The following is a 22512-nucleotide window of genomic DNA, read 5'->3' as shown; positions in this document are numbered from 1 at the left end:
CGAAGTAATGGGGGTAGGGTATGGGGTAGGGAGAAGAGGAGTGACTTTAGATTTAAGGACTATTTAAGTAAACTGAGAACAAGAATAGAACTCTAAGCTCCATGAGGAAAGGGTTTGTCTGTTTTGTCCACTGGTATATTCCATGTATCCAGAACATGCTCATAACTGGTAGCCATTTAATAAATATTTTTAGGATAAATGAAAACTAAGAAATAAATGAATGCAGATTCTGACTGCAAGATGCACTCCCCGCCCCGGCTTTATTTCTTCACTGTTGAAGAATAAGGACCATATCTTAAATGTGTCTCTTAGAGGCCTTTCCAACCTGACCCTAACTCTACCTATCCTGTGAACACACCGTACTCATTTCCTAACCTTATGCCTTTACTCACACCACTTACCTGATGTGAATCCCACCCATTTCCCCATTCTTCCCTGACATCTCATGCTCTTTAGAACCCTAAAGAAGTTTATTACTCCACCATCTTACTAAATACCAAGTCCTTAAATGTTATCTCATGCTGGGAACGATTGCTCCCTAAGCACAGGTGCTGTTCCAACTGTCAGACTTTAAGCTCTCAGAGCACAGAGCTCAAGTCTTACCATCCCTGGCTGTACTGCTTGACTGGCCTCCTGGTGACTGGCTCAGCAGCAGCTCCCTGCAGTCAGGAACAAGATGAGTCGCCGCATTTACTAGTTGTGTGACTATGGCAAGTTACTTCTCTCTGTCGTGCACGTCTTCATATACAAATTGGAAGATTATCCCTTACCTATGATGGCTACAGTAAGGGTTAGAGATCGTCTACATGGTACTTTACAAAGGGCAAGTGCTCAATAGGAACAGCAAATATTATTTTTCACTTTTCTTTCAAGATCCAGAGCAAACCCAGGCTTCATAGAGTCCCTGGCTGGAATTACCCCATGCCCACTGACTAAAGGTCTAGCAATCAGCATAGCATATAATAAGCTCTAGGAAGGTAGGGTCTGTATTCTTAACTCTTTTATTCTCCCCAAGTGATCCCAAGAGCATAGAGAAGACCCACCATGATTGCAGAACTGAAACTGTTTCCACAGCTGAGTATATGCTATTGTTGTGTGGCAAATATACAGCACAGATCAAAATTAGAAGGGGATTTAAGTTTGATGGAAATTTAAATTTGATTGCCTCTTCTTTTTATAACATTTAATGTCTGCAGAATGAACTTAAAAGTGACAAATCTGAAACTAAAAAGAAGCCCTTTGAGGAGTCTGAAATGGCAATCAAATTTAAATCAGTGTAAGCTCAGATCAATATTTTAGAGCTACTTTATTTAAAGCACACTTGCACTGAACTCAAACTTTAAAAGAAAATCCTATTATTATTTCTAATTAAAACCATTCCTTCCTTTTAAAATACATGTTCTATGAAAGGCTATATTTTAAAAGTTTATCCTTTTCAACATATCCTCAATTTTGTCTCTCATTTCTTCCCCTTATTGACCCAATTCAGTAGTGTGTCTTCTCTCCCCCAGAACATTCTTACTCTCTATACATTCTAATTAAAATTCAAAATAGCACCCCACCAACTGTACGCTGAAATAGCACATCAAAGCAAATTCCTTCCTCTATTTTACACCTTCTATGTCACACCTTCTCAAAAAGAAATGACTTTGAAAACATACCGATTCATCCTTCTTGCCCTCTCCAATACTTCAAACATATGCTCTTGAAATAAATCAAGCCGTCGGTAGCGGTTATTTTCAACATTCTTCCTAATTATGTCAAAAGTAAGAGGAGGTTTGTTTGGAAAGCTGGGATCCACAGCAGGAATTTCTGCTAAGGAATCACTGTAGCATCTTCCTTCATCATCCTGATGACTCATGACTGACACAAAAAGATTATGGATAAGCTCCTGAATCAGCAAGGTTACATTTGGGACATGTGAGTCCTCATCTCCTTCTAAGTCTCTCCGAGTTTCAAGTAGGACTTTGTGTAGGACAAGGGCATCTTTGTAGATCAAAGACTCAGGCTCATTGTATGTACAGGCATTGTTAAACATCATGACGAAGTCCTCAACCATGGAGTCTATATCTTGGTATTTGTTGGCCATCATGTGACTTCGAATTTTTTCCATGTCCATGGGCTTTTTAATGGTCAAATAGTAGTCAGGCAGCTCGGATCTGGAGGGAAGCCTCAGAAATATGGCACTGAGGCGGCGACCCCTCTTATCAGTATAGTTCTTTACAGCTTCATAGACTTCATTTAGTTTCTGCTGCATTGGAGTCATGTATTTTGATTTTTTAGGAGAAATACCACTCTTCCTACCTAAAGAAAAAGACTTAATGTTAAATGAATAAAATAAAATAAATGAACCTAAATTTGTATAAAGTTGGTAGCATAACCACAAGGAAGGAATTATTTCAAGTGATGTATAAAACACAGTAATTAGCATTTTTCTAGTGAAATATATCCCATCAACAAAGAAAGAACTAGAAAAACAAACTATTTTCAGTACTCATATTTTTGGCGGGAGAGAAAGTACTGTTATGTTGAGATAGTTGTGAATAAGGCAGAATAAAGGAAATGAGCAGTTATGTGACAGTCTAATTCCATCTCCTATGGTATCCTTTTTTTTTTTTTTATGGTATCCTTGAAAACTGAGATTTTCATCAAGGAAGAAAAAGAGATAAAGACGTTAAAACAGAGGACACTGAATAAAAACCTTGTGGCCTGGAATCTCAATTGAGAGTATCGATATCAACTTATGGTGCATTTTCTCTTTAAATATAAAATACAAAATTTCTTAGCTCTGTCCACTGAAAATTCTAGAAACAGTGACCAACCTAGTTGCAGTATACCCCTAAATAATTCTGACTATATTTTTAGAATACTGATTTCAAAAACTAATGTTATTAGCTCTTTTGCAAATGGTTGATCCCTAGTCTACACAAGATCAGTTTGCTGTATCTTGAGACGCTAGACAGTAAGAGTCTATCAACGACTTCTTACTATGGCCAGCTCAAAAGACCACAGCAGCCAACCTGGGACAACATTAAATATCAACAAGAACCATAATTGCAATGGGTTAAAACTCAGGAATATGTTTAAATCTAGTAATCCTTAATGATAAAAACAAACAATGGGGTAGATATTGCAGGATTTTAGTAAGCCAATGCATTCTCTTGTCTGTATTTCACTACTTTGAAAACTGGTAAATGAAAAGGGAAATCTAGCTTTTATCCTTTCAAAAACCAAAACAATACATACAAACAAAAAAACCATCCACTGGGTAACCAAATACAGATGAGGCAGTTTTTCTACATAGAAGTATTCCAGTTAGTAACTGAACAAGCAATGATAAAATTAAACTAGTACTACTTTACATCTCTTCAATCAATTTATATAGCAAGCATCAATAGCTATTAACATAATTTAAAGAAACAACCAGATATTACATGCCACCTGATGGAAGACTATATTACCTCTTACGTCAGTTTCTGTGCCAAAGTGAGGGGAGAATCAAATTTAAAATCTAGGTCTGATCAACTACCAATTTATAGGAAATACAAAGGAACACGTGAATACTGCAGCAAAGGGATACAATTACCAAAACCTAGACTGTGGGAAACTACAGTACAAACCCAATTTCTTCAACTGCAAGACAAAAAGGAGGAGATGGAGAACTCACAGACTAAAAGAACTATCAATCAAATGCAACATGTGGACCTTACTCGACAAGTTGAAACTGCATCTAATCAAGCCAATGAAGTTAATGTCCATTTATAAGAAATAAGGAAAAAGTTAACTGACATCCTAAGGAAGACTGTACAAGGAAGTGACCAGGTTTCTAGAGTCAACAGCAGGAGGATGAAAAAAAGGAGGAGGACTGCTCTGAATTATGAGTTTAAGTAAAACAATCAAATGCAATACACAGAACTTAACTAGATCCTGACTGGAAGAAACCAATTGTAAAAATATATTTGTGAGACAATCAGTAAAATTTGAAAATTTATCAGGTATTAGAGGAAACCAAGAAATTCCTAATTTTGTAATGTGTGACAATGATGTCATGATTATTTAAGAAACTATCTGCATATTTTAAAGATGCATAATGAACTAAGTAGAAATAAAATGACATGACTGGATGTGTCTTATAATTCAGAACAAAGAAAAAAGAAGGGCAAAAGGGAATACAGGAAGTAAGTATGGCACAATCTTGATAAATGCTGAGTAATAGGTATAGAGAGTGATTCATTGTACTATTCTTTACATCTGTGTATGCTGCTGCTGCTAAGTCGCTTCAGTCGTGTCCGACTCTGTGCGACGCCATGGACTGCAGCCTACCAGGCTTCTCCGTCCATGGGATTCTCCAGGCAAGAACACTGGAGTGGGTTGCCATTTCCTTCTCCAATGCATGAAAGTGGAAAGTGAAAGTGAAGTCCCTCAGTCGTGTCTGACTCTTAGCGACCCCATGGACTGCAGCCTACCAGGCTCCTCCATCCATGGGATTTTCTGGGCAACAGTACTGGAGTGGGATGCCATTGCCTTGAGTTTTTCATAATATAACATTGAGAAATGAAAAGAAAATTAACACTGCATGGTAAAATCTCCTCTCCCTGAACTTTAAAAAATATATATACATGCATTTATATATATTTAGTTCTATATTTACTATTAACTAAACAGTAACTAATACAGTTACTATTAAAGTATGTCATTAGTTTCTTAACTCAACTTATATAATTAATTTTAGTTTTAAAAGATATTATGTCCCTATAAATTAGGAGACTTTCATTCATGCAAGTGAAAAATTAGAAGGTTTTCATTTCTGTATGTTTTTATAATTACATGAAAAAATAAGTAGCTTAACAAAAAGGAATGATCATTTAAGCAATAAATCATACCCCAATCTACTGCAAATTCAGTTTAGTCATTCCATGTAAAGAAATTAAAGTTTGTTCTTTCCATTTTGGCAAATATGGCTCTCAAGAATATTTGACACCACCACTATCATTTGCTTGGTATTTATTTATATATTTTAAATAAGGCAGAAACCTCTTCTTTAGCCCAATGGTACTAATTATTTTTGCTTTCTTTCTTCTCTTTACAGTTTGCTTTTTTTTGGATGTGGACCATTTTTAAAGTCTTTACAGAATTTGCTGCAATACTACTTCTGTTTTATGGGGGTTTTTTTGTTTTTGTTTTTTTTTGGCTGCAAGACTTGGGGGTCCCAGCTCCTCAACCAGGATCAAACCCTAACCCCCGCACTGGAAGGCAAAGTCCTAACCAATGGACTGCCAGTGAAGTCCCTCTCACAGTTTTTAACATAACAACCATTCACAGCCCACATTCAACAGATACCTGAGTTAACTTACAGTACAGTAACTAGACATCTCTAACCTCTCGAATTCTGTCTAGGAGGGACTCACTTTTAATTCCAGTAACTTAGCAAACAGACCGAAAAACAGGAAGAAAATGAAAACCTGCTCCTATACTTTTTCCAGGCATCACATGTAGAAAAAGTATCTATTCTCACTATTTAACATTTATAAAATGTCCACCGCATTCAAAAAAAGTAAACAAAACCTTTTGACGTAACATTCTTCTATTCCTCATGCACTTTTATGTTTACTTAAAATACAGAAGAGAGTGCTTGAGAGAAACCAAGAAACTCTGTGCTGGAGTGCAAATTCAATTATATTCACCAATTAATTAAATATTTCAGTAAATCAGGAAACAGCAACCCACTCCAGTATTCTTGCGTGGAGAATCTCATGGACAGAGGAGCCTGGCAGGCTACAGTCCATGGGGTCACAACAGTCAGACACAACTTAGCAACTAAACCAACCAACCCACCCATACTTGACAGACTGAACTGAACCACGAATTGTGAGGCTGCCTTACTCAGCTTGAGTTTGGGAGATGCCATGTCATCATCATCAGGCAGTGGGCCCAGCTCTTTCCTTTTATCCTTGAGTAACTTCTCCAGGATGTGTGCATCGTTGTACACCTATATTCAATTACAAATATAATTAAAATTATTTTCTAAGAAGCTTTCTATTAAAGTATAATATGTATCCATAAAGAAGTTTTAAAACACAGGTTAGGACAGTTGAGAACTAAAGAAATAAAGCCTGAGACCACAACAGAGCAACAAATCACATCTCGGTGGGGTGGGTCTTGGTTCATTGTTTAAAGCTTTCCAGGTATTTCTAATGTGCACCCATGCCAGCTGAAGTTTGAGAACTACTGTGGTAGAATCACTACAAGTTTCTGCAGAAGTTCTGAAACATATTTACATGTGCTGTTTCTTCATAAATCTCTCTTACACTGGACCCTCTAGGTAGCAGACTGAGCTCAATGGAAAGTAAAAATACATGACAGCTGGCGAAAAACATCTCAAATATTATTAAAAGAGATTTAATATCAGTGTGCATTCATAGCCTGGAATCTGATTTGTGAAAAGCAATAATCTCTGCTTAGTCTCTCTCTCTCTTAAGACTGAGCCAAGGGTGATAATATATAGCCATGGACAAAGTTACTCACCCAACGGCTTGGCCCCCACAGTTGCCTCCTCCCACCCCAGTCCAAAGGCTCTCCTCCCTGAATACCACCAGAGCAGAGGGACTGAGGGAATAAATGACCTCTCTTCTTTGGCAACCTCTCCTAAGGGTGGCTTTTTTCTCTACCGGTGGCAGACAAGTGGCACATTACCCAATGACACTGAGGACAGTATAACCCCTATCACAGAAGAGAACCATTTCTCTGATTACAAGCACCCTCAGCACCTACTTTATTTTATATTCAAATGCAATAACGTAAGAATGGAAATATAAATGATTTGAAAATGTACTTTCATTTCTGGGAAACTTAGAGTAGACAGAGAAAACTCAGAAAGGATCTATGGACCCCCCAAACCATGTTCACTGCAGCATGTTTACAACGGCCAAGATATGGAAACAACCTAAGTATTCAGGAAAGAGTGACTGGATAAAGAAAATGTCACACACAGACAGGAATATCATTCAGCCATAAAAAGAATGAAATCCTGCCATTTGTGACAAGATGAAAGACAAATCCTGAGGGCATTATGCTAAATGAAATAAGGTAAGACAGAGAAATACAAATACTATATGATCTCACTTATGAGGAAACTAAAATACCATTCCTCGGCCCCCCAAAAATCTCAAGATCATAGATACAGAGAATAGACTGGTGGCTGCCAGAGGACAGTAAGATGAGTAAAGGGGTCAAAAGGCACAAACTCCAGTTATAAAATAAGTAAGCCACGGGGACGTAATGTTCAGCATGGCAGCTATACTTAGTAACACCATACTGTATATTTGCAAGATGCTAAGACAGTAGATCTTTGGAGAAGGCAGTGGCACCCCACTCCAGTACTCTTGCCTGGAAAATCCCATGGACGGAGGGGCCTGGTGGGCTGCAGTCCATGGGGTCGCTAAAAGTCGGACACGACTGAGCGACTTCACTTTCACTTTTCACTTTCATGCATTGGAGAAGGAAATGGCAACCCACTCCAGTGTTCTTGCCTGGAGAATCCCAGAGACGGGGGAGCCTGGTGGGCTGCCGTCTATGGGGTCACACAGAGTCGGACACGACTGAAGCGACTTAGCAGCAGCAAGACAGTAGATCCTACAAGTTCTCATCACAAGAAAAAAATTGTTAACTGTATATGGTGATGGATGTTAACTAGACCTAATGTGATCATTTTCCAATATATACAAATATTCAATCACTATGTTGTACCCTTGAAACGCATGTCACTTATACTTCAATTTATTAATAAAAAATAAAGTAGATAACGGATACTAAGTAGAAAATATATGAAAGGAAGACTGTATCATAGCTTTACTGATGAAGAACTGAAAATCAAGATGCTTCCTAACAAAATCAATTATTTAAAGGTGTATTATTGAAAATATCCTAATATTTAGATTACTCTTGTTTTTCAGGTGCTTATTTGTGTCCAACTCTTTAGTGACCCCATGGACTGCAGCACACCAGGTTTCCCTGTCCTTCACAATCTCCCAGAGCTTGCTCAAACTCATGTCCATTGAGTTGGTGATGCCATCCAACCATCTCATCCTTTGTCGTCTCCTTTTCCTCCTGCCTTCAATCTTTCCCATCACCAGGGTCTTTTCTAATGAGTCAGTTCTTCCCATCAGGTGGCCAAAGTACTGGAGCTTCAGCTTCAGCATCAGTCCTTCCAATGAATGCTTAGGATTGATTTCCTTTAGGATTGATTGGTTTGATCTCTTCACATCCAAGGGATTCTCAAGAGTCTTCTCCAACACCACAGTTCAAAAGCATCAATTCTTTGGCACTCAGGTTTCTTTATGGTCCAATTCTCACATTTTTACATGACCACTAGAAAAATCACAGCTTTGACTATACAGACCTTTGTCAGCAAAGTAATGTGTCTGCTTTTTAATATGCTATATACGTTGGTCATAGCTTTTCTTTCAAGGAGCAAGCATCTTTCAATTTCACGGCTGCAGTCACCATCTGCAGTGATTTTGGAGCCCAAGAAAATAAAGCCTGCCACTGTTTCCATTGTTTCCCCATCTATCTGCCATGAAGTGAGGGGACCAGATGCCAGGATCTTCGTTTTTTGAATGTTGAGTTTTAAGCCAGTTTTTTCACTCTCTTCTTTCACCTTTATCTAGAGGCCCTTCAGTTCCTCTTCACTTTCTGCCGTAAGGGTGGTAATCATCTATACATCTGAGGTTACTGATATTTCTCCTGGCAATCTGGATTCTAGTTTCTGCTTCATCCAGCCCAACATTTCACATGATGTACTCTGAACATAAGTTATTATAAAAGGTGACAATATACAGCCTTGATGTACTCCTTTCCCAATATGGAACCAGTCTGTTGTTCCATGTTTGGTTCTAACTGTTGCTTTTGACCTGAATACAGGTTTCTCAGGAGGCAGCTAAGGTGGTCTGGTATTCCCATCTCTTTAGGAATTTTCCACAGTTTATTGTGATCCACACAGTCAAAGGCTTCAGTGTAGTTAATGAAGCAGAAGATGTTTTTCTGGAATTCTCTTGTTTTTTCTATAATCCAATGGATGTTGGCAATTTGATCTCTGGTTCCTCTGCCTTTTCTAAATCCAGCTTGAGTATCTGGAAGTTCTCGGTTCATGTACTATTGAAGCCTGGCTTGGAGAATTTTGAGCATTACTTTGCAAGTGTGTGAGACGAGTGATATTGTGTGGTAGTCTGAACATTCTTTGGGATTGGAATGAAAACTGACCTTTTCCAGTCCTGTGGCCACTGCTGAGTTTCCATATTTGTTGGCATATGAAGCTTTAACAGCATTATCTTTTAGGATTTGAAATAGCTCAATTGGAATTCTATCACCTCCATTATCTTTGTTTGTAGTGATGCTTCCTAAGGCCCACTTGACTTCACACTCCAGGATGTCTGGCTCTAGGTGAGTGATCACACCATCGTGGTTATCTGGGTCATGAAGACCTCTTTTGTACAGTTCTTCTGTGTATTCTTGCCATCTCTTCTTAATATCTTCTGCTTCTGTTAGGTCCACATCGTCTTTTATTGTGCCCATCCTTGCATGAAATATTCCCTTGGTATCTCTCATTTTCTTGAAGAGATCTCTAGTTTTTCCCATTCTATTTATCTAATTATATCATTTTATGGACTATCCTTAGAGCAGTATGGCAACTGAGGATAGTAGTAACAATAACGATGAAAGATTTTAATGTCCTTGGCTTTCGTTTGAGTGTTTGAATACCAGGCGCTATGTAACATTTTCTGTCAACATGAGCTCATTCTAATCCCACAACAACCCTAATGCAAGTACTATTATTAACCCCATTTTACACATGAGGCTCAGAAAAGATGAGTTACTTACACAGGGATTAGCAAGATAGGACTCAAATCTAAGATGTCAGATTACAGCTGACAGTCCGAATCCATGGAATCCATGGATTCAGACGGTCAACTGTAATGACATTTCAAACAAGAGACTTGAGACTCTATGGATTTTGGTGCTGCAGGGGTCCGGGAAGCCCTGGAACCAATCCCCTCCCACAAGGCAATGAGGGGTAACTGTACAGGGTATAAAGTTTTAACCTTTACAATGTCCTGCCTCCAATTTTAAACAATTAAGGAAAGACAAAATATTAAGCTAGTCATTGAGAAGAATCATTGCAGTTGGGCGTCTGTCGGGATCCCCAAGTGCCCTTACCTGGGAGCCCTCCTCATTGTAGTGCCTGGCGTTCCGGAACATCAGCTTCATGTCCTCTATCATTCCCTCCTCCCCCGCATATTTGTCATTGCGGATGTTATGCTCAATTATTTTCAAGTCCATTGGCTCCAAGATGATTTTATAATAATCAGGATAGTCCTTTTTGGATGGTTTAACCATAAATAGATCACAAAGTCTTCTGCCTGAGCCTGGCTCACGAGCTTCGAGAACAACATTGAATAAGATTTTCATTCGCTGCTTTCTTATGTTCTTTTTACTGTTGGAAGTGAGAAAGGGGAAAAATGAGAATGGGTTTAGTTTTCTTGACAGAAGAATGAATATGAAATAAAACAAATTAATCTTGTGGATAGGTGCTTCATAATGATTACAATTTATTATATATGGCACAAACACAGTCAACATGCTGGAAGCTATAAGCAAATATTAGGAAATTTTCCAAAATAGTTAAAACATAGTGACTCTGGCAGGAGTACCTAAGAACACCAGACAAACCTGTTTAGAATATTTATGAAATGCAATGCTTGAAAGAAGTATTGTCTAACACCAAAGAAAATGAAATTCTATTATCAATTTTTTGAAGAACAGAGCTAAAGTGGAATAAAACTGCTGATTCCCTACTGTTACTAACAGTTCTTCCTTAAACAAACACACACACACACACACACACAAAGAGAAGTGTTCCATCTCCTAAGACAATCACTCCTGAACACCTGCATTTCCTGGTTACCAGAAAAAAAGGGATGCTGTCTGACAGACTAGTATCTCTAGAGTGGGTACAAATGTCTCAGGCATTTCTCCTATCATTGTCAGTTCCTTCTACCTCCCTCATTATTCCACAATCCCAGCCTTGCTTAAAGAATAAATGGTCTGTGGTTCACCTAAGCTCCCAAGTAAATTTTCATCCTTGAGTATGAATCCCTATCTTGTCCAAATTCCCCCATTGAGATGTTATGCTAGGAAACAGATGTCCTAGTAATATAGGACAAAGTACAAGGGACTACAGATTAGAACCTGAGTTACAAAAAGGCGTAAGAGAACATATGGGCTAGCCTCCTAATTATTGAGGAAACTGGCTCAGAGAAGTTAAATGACTTGCCCAAGGTGAGATGTCCAATGAATTATTAGAATTATTGGAATGAATGAATTATTAGAAGAGATGATCTTCCAATATGATTTCTGGCCCACTGTTTATATGACCTCAGGACACAGATATCTAAGACTAGCCAGACTTGAACTTGCAAACCATCAGTCTCTGAGGTAGGTAATAAAAATAAATAACCCATGACTTACTTTCTATTCAACACTTACTAAAAGGGCACAGTGTCGCATTTGGAGGTAAATACTTCCTATCCAGTCCCTATCTTACAAATGGAAGGGAGATCATTACTGAAGCAAACTATGCGGCCAAATGGATCTCTTACTCCAGTCCTCTGGCCACTCAATCTACTTCTGGGTCATAAAGAAGACAAAGGCCAGATATTTTCTCCATGAGGTTCAATATGCTTTTTTTTTTTTTAAAAAAAAAAAAAAGAAAACTCAAAGGATAACAGATGAGAAAATAAATAAATCCTCTATATAAAGATTTTAAAAGTCTCAAAAACGCCTGTCTTCCTAACATCACAGAGCACAAGGCAACCCGAAAGTGATCCAATTAGGAGACACAAAGGCCACTGCCTAGAGCTGGGAGCATCCCTGTCACCTGTGTCTTCACTCGGGACTGCTCATTTCCACTTGTGGCTCTGGAATCATTCCTGTCACATCCCCACTCAGTATTTTGGTGTCTATGTCAAGTAAGTGATTGTTTGATGACAGCGATCTACGCAAAGTTTCATCTAATGCTAACTATTTCTCCAAAGAGGCATCCCCAGATGATGATGAGAGGGGAACAACTCTGTCAGTTCAGGACTTCAGCAAGTGAATAATGGAAGGGGAAGGCAGGACAAAGCTCCAGCATCACAGAGCTCCGCACAACTGGGCAGAGACTGGATGTCTTTAGCCTTCAAGAAGCCTCTAAAGAAAAAACCTCAGAACTTGGATTTGATATCACAGAATTTGATAACTGCTCTAATAGTTGACATTTACTGTTTTAGGACTTTTAACACTAATAGTATGCCTTACTAATAAGCACACAACTCCAGTTGTATGATTCACTTTAAGAGAGTGATGTGTAACTGGTTTCCAGCCTCAAAGGCAAGCAAAATTTTTGTTCTTAGGGTCACACAATCTTCTCTGAACTAATCCAGCTTTGTTATTTTGTTTACATTTTTCCAGATCCTTATATTGCCTTTGAAACCAAGAACCACTGGCCCATTACTTTCAATCTAACTGCCAGAAAAAACTCAGAGCTAAACTTCATATTCTTCCATAACTGTATTAGCTTGAGTGGCTGGTATATTTGCTTTATCCTTTTCCAATATGATGCTGAATCTTATTATGTTCACACTTCTGAAAGTAACTTCAAACACTTTTGAAATGACATAAAATCTACATTACAAAAAGACAGCGACCGTATCACCCTATCTGATGCTTCCTGTTTACTGTTTTCAAATGCCATGGCCCCTTGATTTTTAATTCGTCTCAGAACCCCTCTATTCGTCCTACTTCTTTCCTCCCTCAGACTATTAGCTGTAAACAGTTCACTCTTCCCTATTTTGGGAAAGGTGCATAATTAAATCCCAGACCTGGTAACTAGCACACTCATTCTTTTTTAATCTGGACCTGTGAACATACTTAGGTTAAAAAAAACCTTAAGAGAGTTCCAAACCAGGGTTGTCATTATGCACTTAAGGGTGTCATACTGAAGAGGATGTCCATTCAGATCCAGATGCTGTTATATTAAACATACAATTTTAGAAGTTTATGATCTTGTTAGCACTATGGTCTTATGCTAACAAAGTCATTATATTACAGCAATTTTCCAATAAATGAACGTCAAGTGTCTTGAGAAGTGGGTACTTTTTCTAACTTGCAAAAAGATCATGAGTTAGTAGAGGCTTCACTCTGAATACCTGATTTTCTAAGACCACCACCTTACCATCCTTTTGAGCCCCCAACTCAGCCTAAAACATTGCAATCAATGTCACTTTTTGCTTCTCTTAGTTTATCACCAAGTCCTAGCGGACCTTCACAGCCCTTCTAGATCTGATCTTCTCTTTTTCATGCCATGGTGTTAGTCCTAACCTTCATAGTTTGTGGCTGACCACTTTCTTAAATCTTATCATCATTTTTACTATGAAGCTATTATTTAGTACATGTTTGTATTTAATATACACAAAAGATTCCTATTTACAGTTACAGATAACTCTTCTACCACATGCCAGGGACTGTGCTAAGCACTTATCATTTAATCCTCAAACTCTAAGAACCAAGTACAATTATTACCCAGATTTTGGAGATGTAGACACAGAGGCTTGGAGACTTAAGTGAATACCTAAGGCCATAATCAGAACTGAGACTTGAATCAGCGATAGTCACCAGGCTGCTTTTATCATACAAGTAAATGACAAAAAGCCAGCCCTTACCAAGGGCCTCTAATCAAAGTCAACCCAGCTCACAGGCTTCAAGGTCTCCTGGCCTTTACCTCCCTGGCCCTAGATTTCTAGTGGTGCCTGCTGTGAAGCTAAGGAAACCCAAAGGTTCCTTCTTTTACAAGGCTTTAATATTTCATCTTCAAGGAGCAAAATCTTTTTATTCATCTTAATGACTTTCCCAGTCTAATAACATCTGACTAAAAACAAAATGAAATCTATCATGTCTTGATGTCAACAGGAAATACCTCCAGAAAATAATCAGAGCTACATTCAGTGAGTATTCAGGCCCAGTTCTGTGGTTTCAGCCATATTAAGCAATCAGGTCCTCACAGAAATCCTATGTAGGTTTTTGTCATCAACTCCTTTTTCAGATGAGGAAATTGTGATGAGGTTCAAATCACAGAGCTAATAAGAACTGGGATTTGAAACCAGGCAGTCAGGGTCCAGAGTATGGGGTTACAACAGTACTCCACACTTCTGTTTCTTCTTCTACTCGGAACCAAGTGCCACATACTATGAGTCATGTAAAAGAAATACCAATCCATGGTCTTTTTCTTAAATTTACCAATTAAGAAAACTTTTAAGGAAAACAGTAGGAAGAAGATACTAATACAGTAATTGTATAGAGTGGACTACGTATGGTAGCAAATGTAGATAACTTCAAATATCTAACTTTCAAAGAAAAGCATAATAGGGAGATCACATTTCCAAAAGCTACTTGGGCAATCACACACTTCCATACAACTATACAACTGTGTGCCTCACACGGTTTTGTTTAAACCTGCCTTGGTCAGTAATTTCCTGGAAGGTAGAGAGGATGACTCAACTTTTCCTTTATGACCTGTAAGAGGACAGTCTGGTGTTCTGCAAGCAACTGACACTCCATGAATGCCAGATGGCAGAGGCAAAAATAAAGGCACCTTAAGATGATTACTAGGACTACATATGGCAACCGAAGGGCTGTTTTTAAAATCATAAGTAACATGCAAAAGAATGGATGGCTTTAAAGAAAGAAAACACAAACAAGACCAGAGACTAAAGAAATGTATTCATGCTCAAGAAGCACTAACCCAATGCATAGGCACCAACACAGACTGGCATCACTTGGATTATCAACACTGATTCTGATCCCTCCAGCATCCCCAGTCTATAAGAGACATTCCTGAAAAGAAATACGTACCCGCCAGCCCCTGGACACAACCAATGCCACCACATTCTCAGCCCCTCTACCTCTGCTGCAGAAGCACAGCCTCAATGACTGGTGCAGGCACTTGCTGCCCCGGGCAAAGCTGGCGACAAAGTAAGGGTCCTGACTACATCTAGGCTAATTCTCAGTTAATTTTACTAACTACACTCCTAAACTATACTGTTTTCTTTATTCATAAGATAAACTGGCATCCAAATAAAAACCATTATTTCACATGCTTAAGACTGCACTTTTCACCTAATCAGTGCTGACCATGCCACAGAAGTTACACTTTAAAAAAACATGTTTATGCATAAAAAAGGACTGCACACCTGGAGAGCCTCCTGAGACCCAACATCTCACTGTCAAGAGTGTTCCTGGGAAAGCAGAAACAAACATTACATGTGAAGAGAAACAAAACAAGCAACATTGGAGGTCATGTATAAACCAAATATGGTTGAGAAAAAAGAGGATCATTTAATCCAAAGGATAAAAGGTTTTAAGAATACTTGGAACATTTCAACATGGAAGACAGAAGGTAGATTTTAGGGTAGAGGGGTTGGGGAGAAGAAGGTATTCCCTGAATGAAGAGAACATACCCGTAGTAATTTTTTTTCACAATCTTTGATACGAAAAAAATAAGGCAAAGACAGAACCGTATTCAATACTTCAGAGTCAAGTCAAGTAGTATTTGGAAAACTTGGCCCTGCCTTCTCTGGATATGCTTGACTTATCCTACTAGGCTGTCATGTTTACCTGAGTTCTGGAGGAGTCCCTTTCTTATTACCAAAGCCTCTCAACATAGCTACCTTCTAAAAGGCTGTTACGTATTTCCTTTGTCACAGTCCAAAGTAAAGGACTTGCTTCTCTCAGCCTCTTCGTGTGTGCTCATGCCTGTATTTCAAACCCAGATGTGTTCTTTTACTGCTTTAGCTATGATTTATATTTGCTTTTCTCTTACTTGTATTTTTCACTTCATTAAACAAAACACTTCCTAGGAAACCTGTGCATGAAAAGCCTTTTTCTCTAAAGTGGGATTTTATTATTTTAAGAACATAATGCTTAGCTTTCTTTTTATGGGAGGTTTTAATTAGAGTAATAACTTTCATTTCATCTACTTGGGTTGTCCCACAAAGTACAAGCCATAGAGATTTTTTAAGGATCTGGCCTGGGCTAATGCTTCCCTGGAACTGTTAACACTCAACTAGTTTAAGATCTCTCTCGTCATTCAGTGTTGGCACTAATTGTACCATCACTTTTGCCTCCATTACCTTCTTTTGCCTGAGAAGTTTTTATCTTTGATTGGTGACTGATCTGGAAAACACAGGTGATGCTGTAGTAGTAATATAATTACACTCAAAGATGTTCTTGATTTGATGTCTCTGATCTGGTCTCACATTTTTCCTCCGTTGTCCCTGGTATAACAAGGAATTAAGAACTTGGAAGGATGAAATTCATAGGCCAGTAATGGAGGAGACTCACACCTCAGGGCACACCAATCAATTTAGTTACCTTGGCATAGCATAGCAAAGTTATTTTCATTGCTAAAAAAAAACTTCCCAAATGCTATTTACAGGGAAAGACAAGATAGCTTCCGTTTTCTAAACCATTTTTAAAAAATTCTCTGGTGTCAGTGGATCTACAATACATGAACAGAACTGCATTAATAGTTACTAATGACTTCATTCAATTTTGAATCTGTCAGGCCCTGCTATTAGTGATGAACTTATTCTTTGTTTAAGGTTTCCTCCCTGCTATCACAAAGATGGTGAGACAGTTAAGGCTCAGGAAGAATACGGTATTCCACAAAGATCAAGTCAGAGAAACTCCATGTGGGAGGCGCAGACAAAAGAGATGGTCTTGCATGATTTCTTTATAGGACTCCAGCTTCAGAATCTCACAGTAAGGTCCCCTTCCATAAAACCCATGAGAAAAAGGAAGGGTTAGGGAAGTTGAGAGAAAGATTAGAAAGAAAAGAAAAACAAATATCTAGCTTAACCTGTTATGAACTACAAGAAGTTGTAACTTGGTGCTTTATATGACATCCTTAAAATAGCAAATAAAGATCAGATTAACAAGGGAAAACAAAGGGGTAAGAATAATGACTGACTTTTCTTTTTAAATCGCCACATAGAAATTACCTAAATTAGATTTAAAGGGCTTCTTACAATGCCACATTAAAACAAAATAACCTGGACAGCAAAAAGAATAACAGGTTTCACCAGGCTATATAAGTAATTATTTTTAAATATGTTATCTAAAAACAAGATGTTATCAAGAAAACACTAATCATACAATTAACAAATGAATTTTTAAATGTTATAGTATTTAAATTTTATAATTCATACTTGAAAACTTACAGAAACAATTTTCTGCGCTTAAATCTGAAACAAAACAGAAACTGAGACAATGTCTCCAGTTATATGAAGAATATATACCTTTTTCTTTTGGCACTACCAGTATCAGAGGTGGCTGAAGAAATCATGCTGTCTCCATCCTCAATGTCGTCTCTCCTAGCAAGCTCTTTCTTCTTTGCCTAAAACAGAAGAGACCCCAAGTCGAGCTCATTCTGCTGAGCACTTCTAGAATATATGAATATTAAAGAGCTAGCCACATCAGATTCAAGCAGAAAGATACAACCACACGTAGAATACTCAAAATCAAAAAGAAGTCATTAAACATTTTCAATAACCCAATTTAACAAAAGTTTGCATGACAGAAAAATAGGTTAAAAAAAATGGATCCAGAGAGTTGAGGAATCAACTCTAGCTAAACTGAATTTAAGACTGAAGGACACCAACTTGTTCAAAGTACTGAGACAAGCTGTCGGGGCATCCTGCTCTGGTGGCCGTATTTCAGTAAAGCCAAGTCAAAGCTAGCCTTTAGCACCCTTGCCTTAAGCAACAGTGTGACTAAGAAGAAAGCTTAAAGTGAGAGGTGAAATAAGATCTACTTTTCAATACATGCATTTTTAAAGACCTTCTGCCAGAGACAGCTAAAGTCCAATGACAGCAGACTTAGGGAATACATACAGAGTTCTGAAAACAAAATATTTAAATCCTCAACATGGATCACAGAGCTGACCATACAAAAATGGAGATTCTACAGGTGATATAAAACTGCTTTTGTTGTTCCTTGCTCTGAGATTCTCTTTCCAGTAAGATTCTACCAAAACTGACAGGTAGACACAATTTGTATTTCATATCTATGCCCTTTTTTCTCAAAACACTGAGATGACCCATGGCCTCAGATGCCCTCCAAGGTGTGCTCTTAGAAATAATTCAGTCAATTCATGGACACTGTACAATGATGAATTAGCCTAAAGATGACCCTTCTCCTAGAACCAACACTACCTCAACAGAGACAGAGTCTAGAACCAAATAAATAAAATCTGGATGCAGAATATCATCTGTGATTGGAGGGAATCATCCTTATAACCCTAAAATTACTCCCCAGGGACAAATCCCTGCTTCTTCCACTCACAAAGCTAACCCAGTCTAAACTATTATTTCTACTCTGCATAGTCCTGAAAGCTCTTAAAAAAATATTCAAAAAAAAAATCAGTATGTGTGGCTAAAATGAATGATATGACACTGCTGGAGGAAAATCACATATCTTAACACACTCAATTATACATACAAAAACTTAGCAAAACCAAGAAATTATACCTGCATGACTTGCTGCAGTTTCAGAACTCGCTTGTAGATGGCTGAGTTGGGAACATTATAGCGTTTGGCATTTTCAAACATTAAATTCAGATCACACTCCAAATGATCTAAAGTTTCATATTCTTGGTTTTTTAGCTTTGTTCTGTGAAAGACAAACACAGGGCTAGAACCTTCCATTTTGAATATGCAGAAACACCTTTCTTGAAAGTTCAGTGCAAAAATCTTGACAAATATTACAAGGTAGTTTACCAGTGATACTGACTAGAGGCCTGGAAGTGACAATTTCCAAATAAAGTGAAGGAGCAAAAGCACCACTATATTTAGACAACATGATAATTTAACTGAAAACCCAAAAGAATCAAACACGACAAGCAGCAATAAGAGAACCTAGTAAGGTGGTCAACTACAAAGCAAACATGTTAGCAAAACTCCTAAGGTAAAATCCTGGTATTGGCTACATGAAAACCCTGTTCTTGTTCAGTCGCTAAGTTGTGTCTGACTCTTTGCAACCCCATGGACATGAGAACCCCAGCAGGCTTCTCTGTCCATGGGATTTCCCAGGCAAGAATACTAGAGCTGATTGCCACTTCCTCCTCCAGGGGATCTTGCCGACTCAGGGATAGAACCTGCTGTCTGCTGCATACATAGGTGGATTTTTTAGCACTGAGCCACCAGGGAAGCAATGGCGCCCCACTCCAGTACTCTTGCCTGGAGAATCCCACGGACGGAGGAGCCTGGTGGGCTGCAGTCCATGGGGTCGCTAAGAATTGGACACGACTGAGCAACTTCACTTTCACTTTTCACTTTCATGCAATGGAGAAGGAAATGGCAACCCACTCCCGTATTCTTGCCTGGAGAATCCCAGGGACAGAGGAGCCTGTTGGGCTGCCGTCTGTGGGGTCGCACAGAGTCAGATATGACTGACGCGACTTAGCAGCAGCACCAGGGAAGCCCTTACATGCAAACCCTAGGAAGAGATAAAAATCAGGGAGGTTTCAAGCTACTGTAATGAAGAGCCATGGTGATCTACACATTTCAGAAAATAAGAGGTCATTCCTCTTGATGAGAGTTAAAGAAAAGAGAAAGTACTGGCAACCACATGAAGGAACATGTAGAATAAGAAACATTAAACTCCAGGGGAGTTGCATAAGGGAAATGAAGAGCAGTCCCTTTTTTTGCGGGGGGTGGGGGGGGGGCAGTTCTGTGCTGTGCTGCTTGCGAGATCTTAGTTCCCCAGCTATGAATTAAACCTGGGCCCACAGTGAAAGTGCCCAGCCCTAACCACTGGACCACTAGGGAATTCCCTGAAGAGCAGTCTTAAGATGGTAAATGAGAGGCAGATTAATGTTAAGAGTCCTTTTGCTACTCTTCCTCCAACACAAACAATTGTAATTAATCACAATGGCTTAATACTGAGGTTTTTACTTAAAGTCTTAAGAATTCTAATAGCTGTCTCAGACATTTAGGCTATTACTAAGGCTATCACAAGTCCCTGTACACTTGGTACAAAGTGAAGCATCACAGTCTGCCCTAATGCTATATAGATTTAGACAGGACAGACTTTTAAAGCTTGCCTGAAGCACGTGTCTGCTATCCATCAAAGTCACAAAAACAATATTAGGTAAAGAACCACATTATGTGTACAGCTTCACAGAATTAATGTAGAGACTCCACACTTAGCTCTAGGAATGACACATCATTCACTACACATGTAAAGTTTTACGTAAAATTTACTAAAATCATATATAGATTCCATGTAGTGCTTACAGAGATAAGAATGTTATAATAGAACATTTGATTCTCTGGGATGAAGCAAAAAAACAACAACAACAACTAAGCACATATTCAGCTCTCACTACCTGTGGCTAGCAACAAGAGTTTAAATTACAGCCTTGGACTTATTAACGCTAACTTCAAGGATAACGTGCTGGATATTCTCAACACCCACAAAGAACAATAGAGAACCTAAACTAGTATTAACAGATGACAATCTATAACAAATCTGCAGATATTTATCAGTCTGATATTAATCAAGGATGGGAGTGGGAAGGAAAGGGTAGAACAGGAAATAAAGCATGGGGATGACAAGCCCCAGCACAACGAAGATGGTCTATGCAGCCATGTTGTCGAGCTCCTCCCTACCCTTCCTTTTTTTTTTTTTGCTTTTGATGACACTCAACTATATTCCTTCTGCTAACACATCTTCCTAGGATTGTGCTGTGCAATACACTGGTCACACATGTCTGTTTAAAGCAAAATAAAGTAAAACTTGAAATCTAGTTTCATTATGCCACATTTCAAGTTTTCGACAGTCACATGTCGAGTGGCTACCAGAGACAGTACAGATAAAGTAACATTTCATCATCACAGAAAGTGCTACTGCTCAGCACTGCTCAAGATTTCCCTGCTGCTCTGATGAAGAGCACAATGGAAGGTGGTCCAGCTCCTATGGGGCACGACTGGCTCAGCATGCATCCTTGGAAAGGAAGTAGATTAGATGTCCTAAGAGCTGACCCTTCAAAAGGGAAACCAAGATACAAAATTTTAAATGCAGGTAAATCGTTGTGATTAAAATATCAATAAAAGGAATAGAAAGAGAAATTTTTGCACAGTTATAAGAAAATGAACAGTTAAATTCTGAGCTGCATAATTTTTTTTTATAATCCATAATCTGACACACAAAATGACTAGCTGGGATACTTCTGTTTATTTGTCTCTTGACACTACTGTAATACAAAGAATGTAATTTGTAGTTAATCAAATTTATTTCTCATGTTTACATTGGTGTGATACTTAAGCATACTCTAGACATATGAAAAACATTTTTATATCCTTATCCATTTTAGAAATGAAGGATATATGCACAGGCTCAATCACAAGAAAATAAATGTATACTGAGTAATGTAAATGATGTATTACCTGATCTGTTGTAGTGATATGGGTGTTTTAATTTGCTGATAATAATCAGGATATTTTTTCTTTGAAGGCAAATGGAAAAAAGGTTCAGCTATTAGCTGGCCTTGGTTATTCCGACAGCTCCGAACTGTGTCATAAAGCTGATAAAAAGGATTTGAAACATCCATAAATGAAGTAATGCTCTCTGCTTCAGATTCTCCTTCTTCATATCGTGCAGCTACAAAGACATAGAAGATATTTATAAAGGGAATAAAAAAAACATTTTTAAAGCTTTTAACAACCTTCCAGATTATGCTATGTTTGAGAATATTTATTTTAAAAGAATAGTCTCTAGCCTTCATTAAAGATGCTGTTAGTAATGCTTAGTAGACTTCACTTTCACTTTTCACTTTCATGCACTGGAGAAAGAAATGGCAACCCACTCCAGTATTCTTGCCTGGAGAATCCCAGGGACGGGGGAGCCTGGTGGGCTGCCATCTATGGGGTCGCACCGAGTCGGACAGGAAGCGACTTAGCAGCAGCAGCAGTAAAAGTGTATGCTTACTTAAGAGAAATGTTACATAGAAACAGGATGTTACATAGTAAAAGTCACACTGTCTTGGTTGTTGTAATTTAGTTGCTCAGTCCTGTAGGACTCTTGTGACTCTTGTGATCCCACAGACCACAGCCTGCCAGGCTCCTCTATTCACGGGAATTTTTCAGGCAAGAATACTTTAGTGGGGTGCCATTTCCTTCTCCAGGGGATCTTCCTGGCCCAGGCATTGAACCCCTGTCTCCTCCAATTCTCCTGTAAGTCTCCTCTATAGAAGGCAGATTCTTTACCCAAGGGAAGCCCTGTCTGTCTGTCTTTAAAAGGTTACAAAATAGTTTCTCTGCCATCTTTGGAGATCCTTGCTTATGTGTGCTTGGACAAGAAAAGGAGCAAACAGTTATTCTCAGATCTCAGAACTAAAGCGACAGCATACAGCTTAGGATAAAG

At 38.5% G+C, this 22512-nt stretch overlaps 1 protein-coding gene across 32 annotated transcripts in view; it reads right to left on the bottom strand.

The window, feature by feature from the left end:
- PBRM1 (polybromo 1) overlaps positions 1–22512 on the bottom strand; it is a 108828-nt gene that overhangs the window by 45992 nt on the left and 40324 nt on the right. For 21 of the 32 annotated variants that reach the window (XM_044934081.1, XM_044934096.1, XM_044934097.1 and 18 more), the window contains 7 exons: positions 21537–21750; positions 18618–18759; positions 17388–17485; positions 15282–15326; positions 10213–10489; positions 5884–5989; positions 1662–2304 (listed from right to left, as the gene is read on the bottom strand). In XM_044934081.1, the coding sequence (XP_044790016.1) occupies positions 1662–2304; positions 5884–5989; positions 10213–10489; positions 15282–15326; positions 17388–17485; positions 18618–18759; positions 21537–21750 (1525 nt within the window). The remainder of the gene's footprint in view (positions 1–1661; positions 2305–5883; positions 5990–10212; positions 10490–15281; positions 15327–17387; positions 17486–18617; positions 18760–21536; positions 21751–22512) is intronic. The other 11 variants (XM_025272430.2, XM_044934098.1, XM_044934099.1 and 8 more) reach the window with 1 other exon arrangement.

The sequence above is a fragment of the Bubalus bubalis genome, chromosome 21, assembly GCF_019923935.1.
Source record: "Bubalus bubalis isolate 160015118507 breed Murrah chromosome 21, NDDB_SH_1, whole genome shotgun sequence".
In the NCBI taxonomy this organism is placed as follows: Eukaryota; Metazoa; Chordata; class Mammalia; order Artiodactyla; family Bovidae; genus Bubalus; species Bubalus bubalis.
The sequence above is the reverse complement of the archived record's forward strand: the minus strand, read 5'-3'. Positions and strand labels throughout refer to the sequence as shown.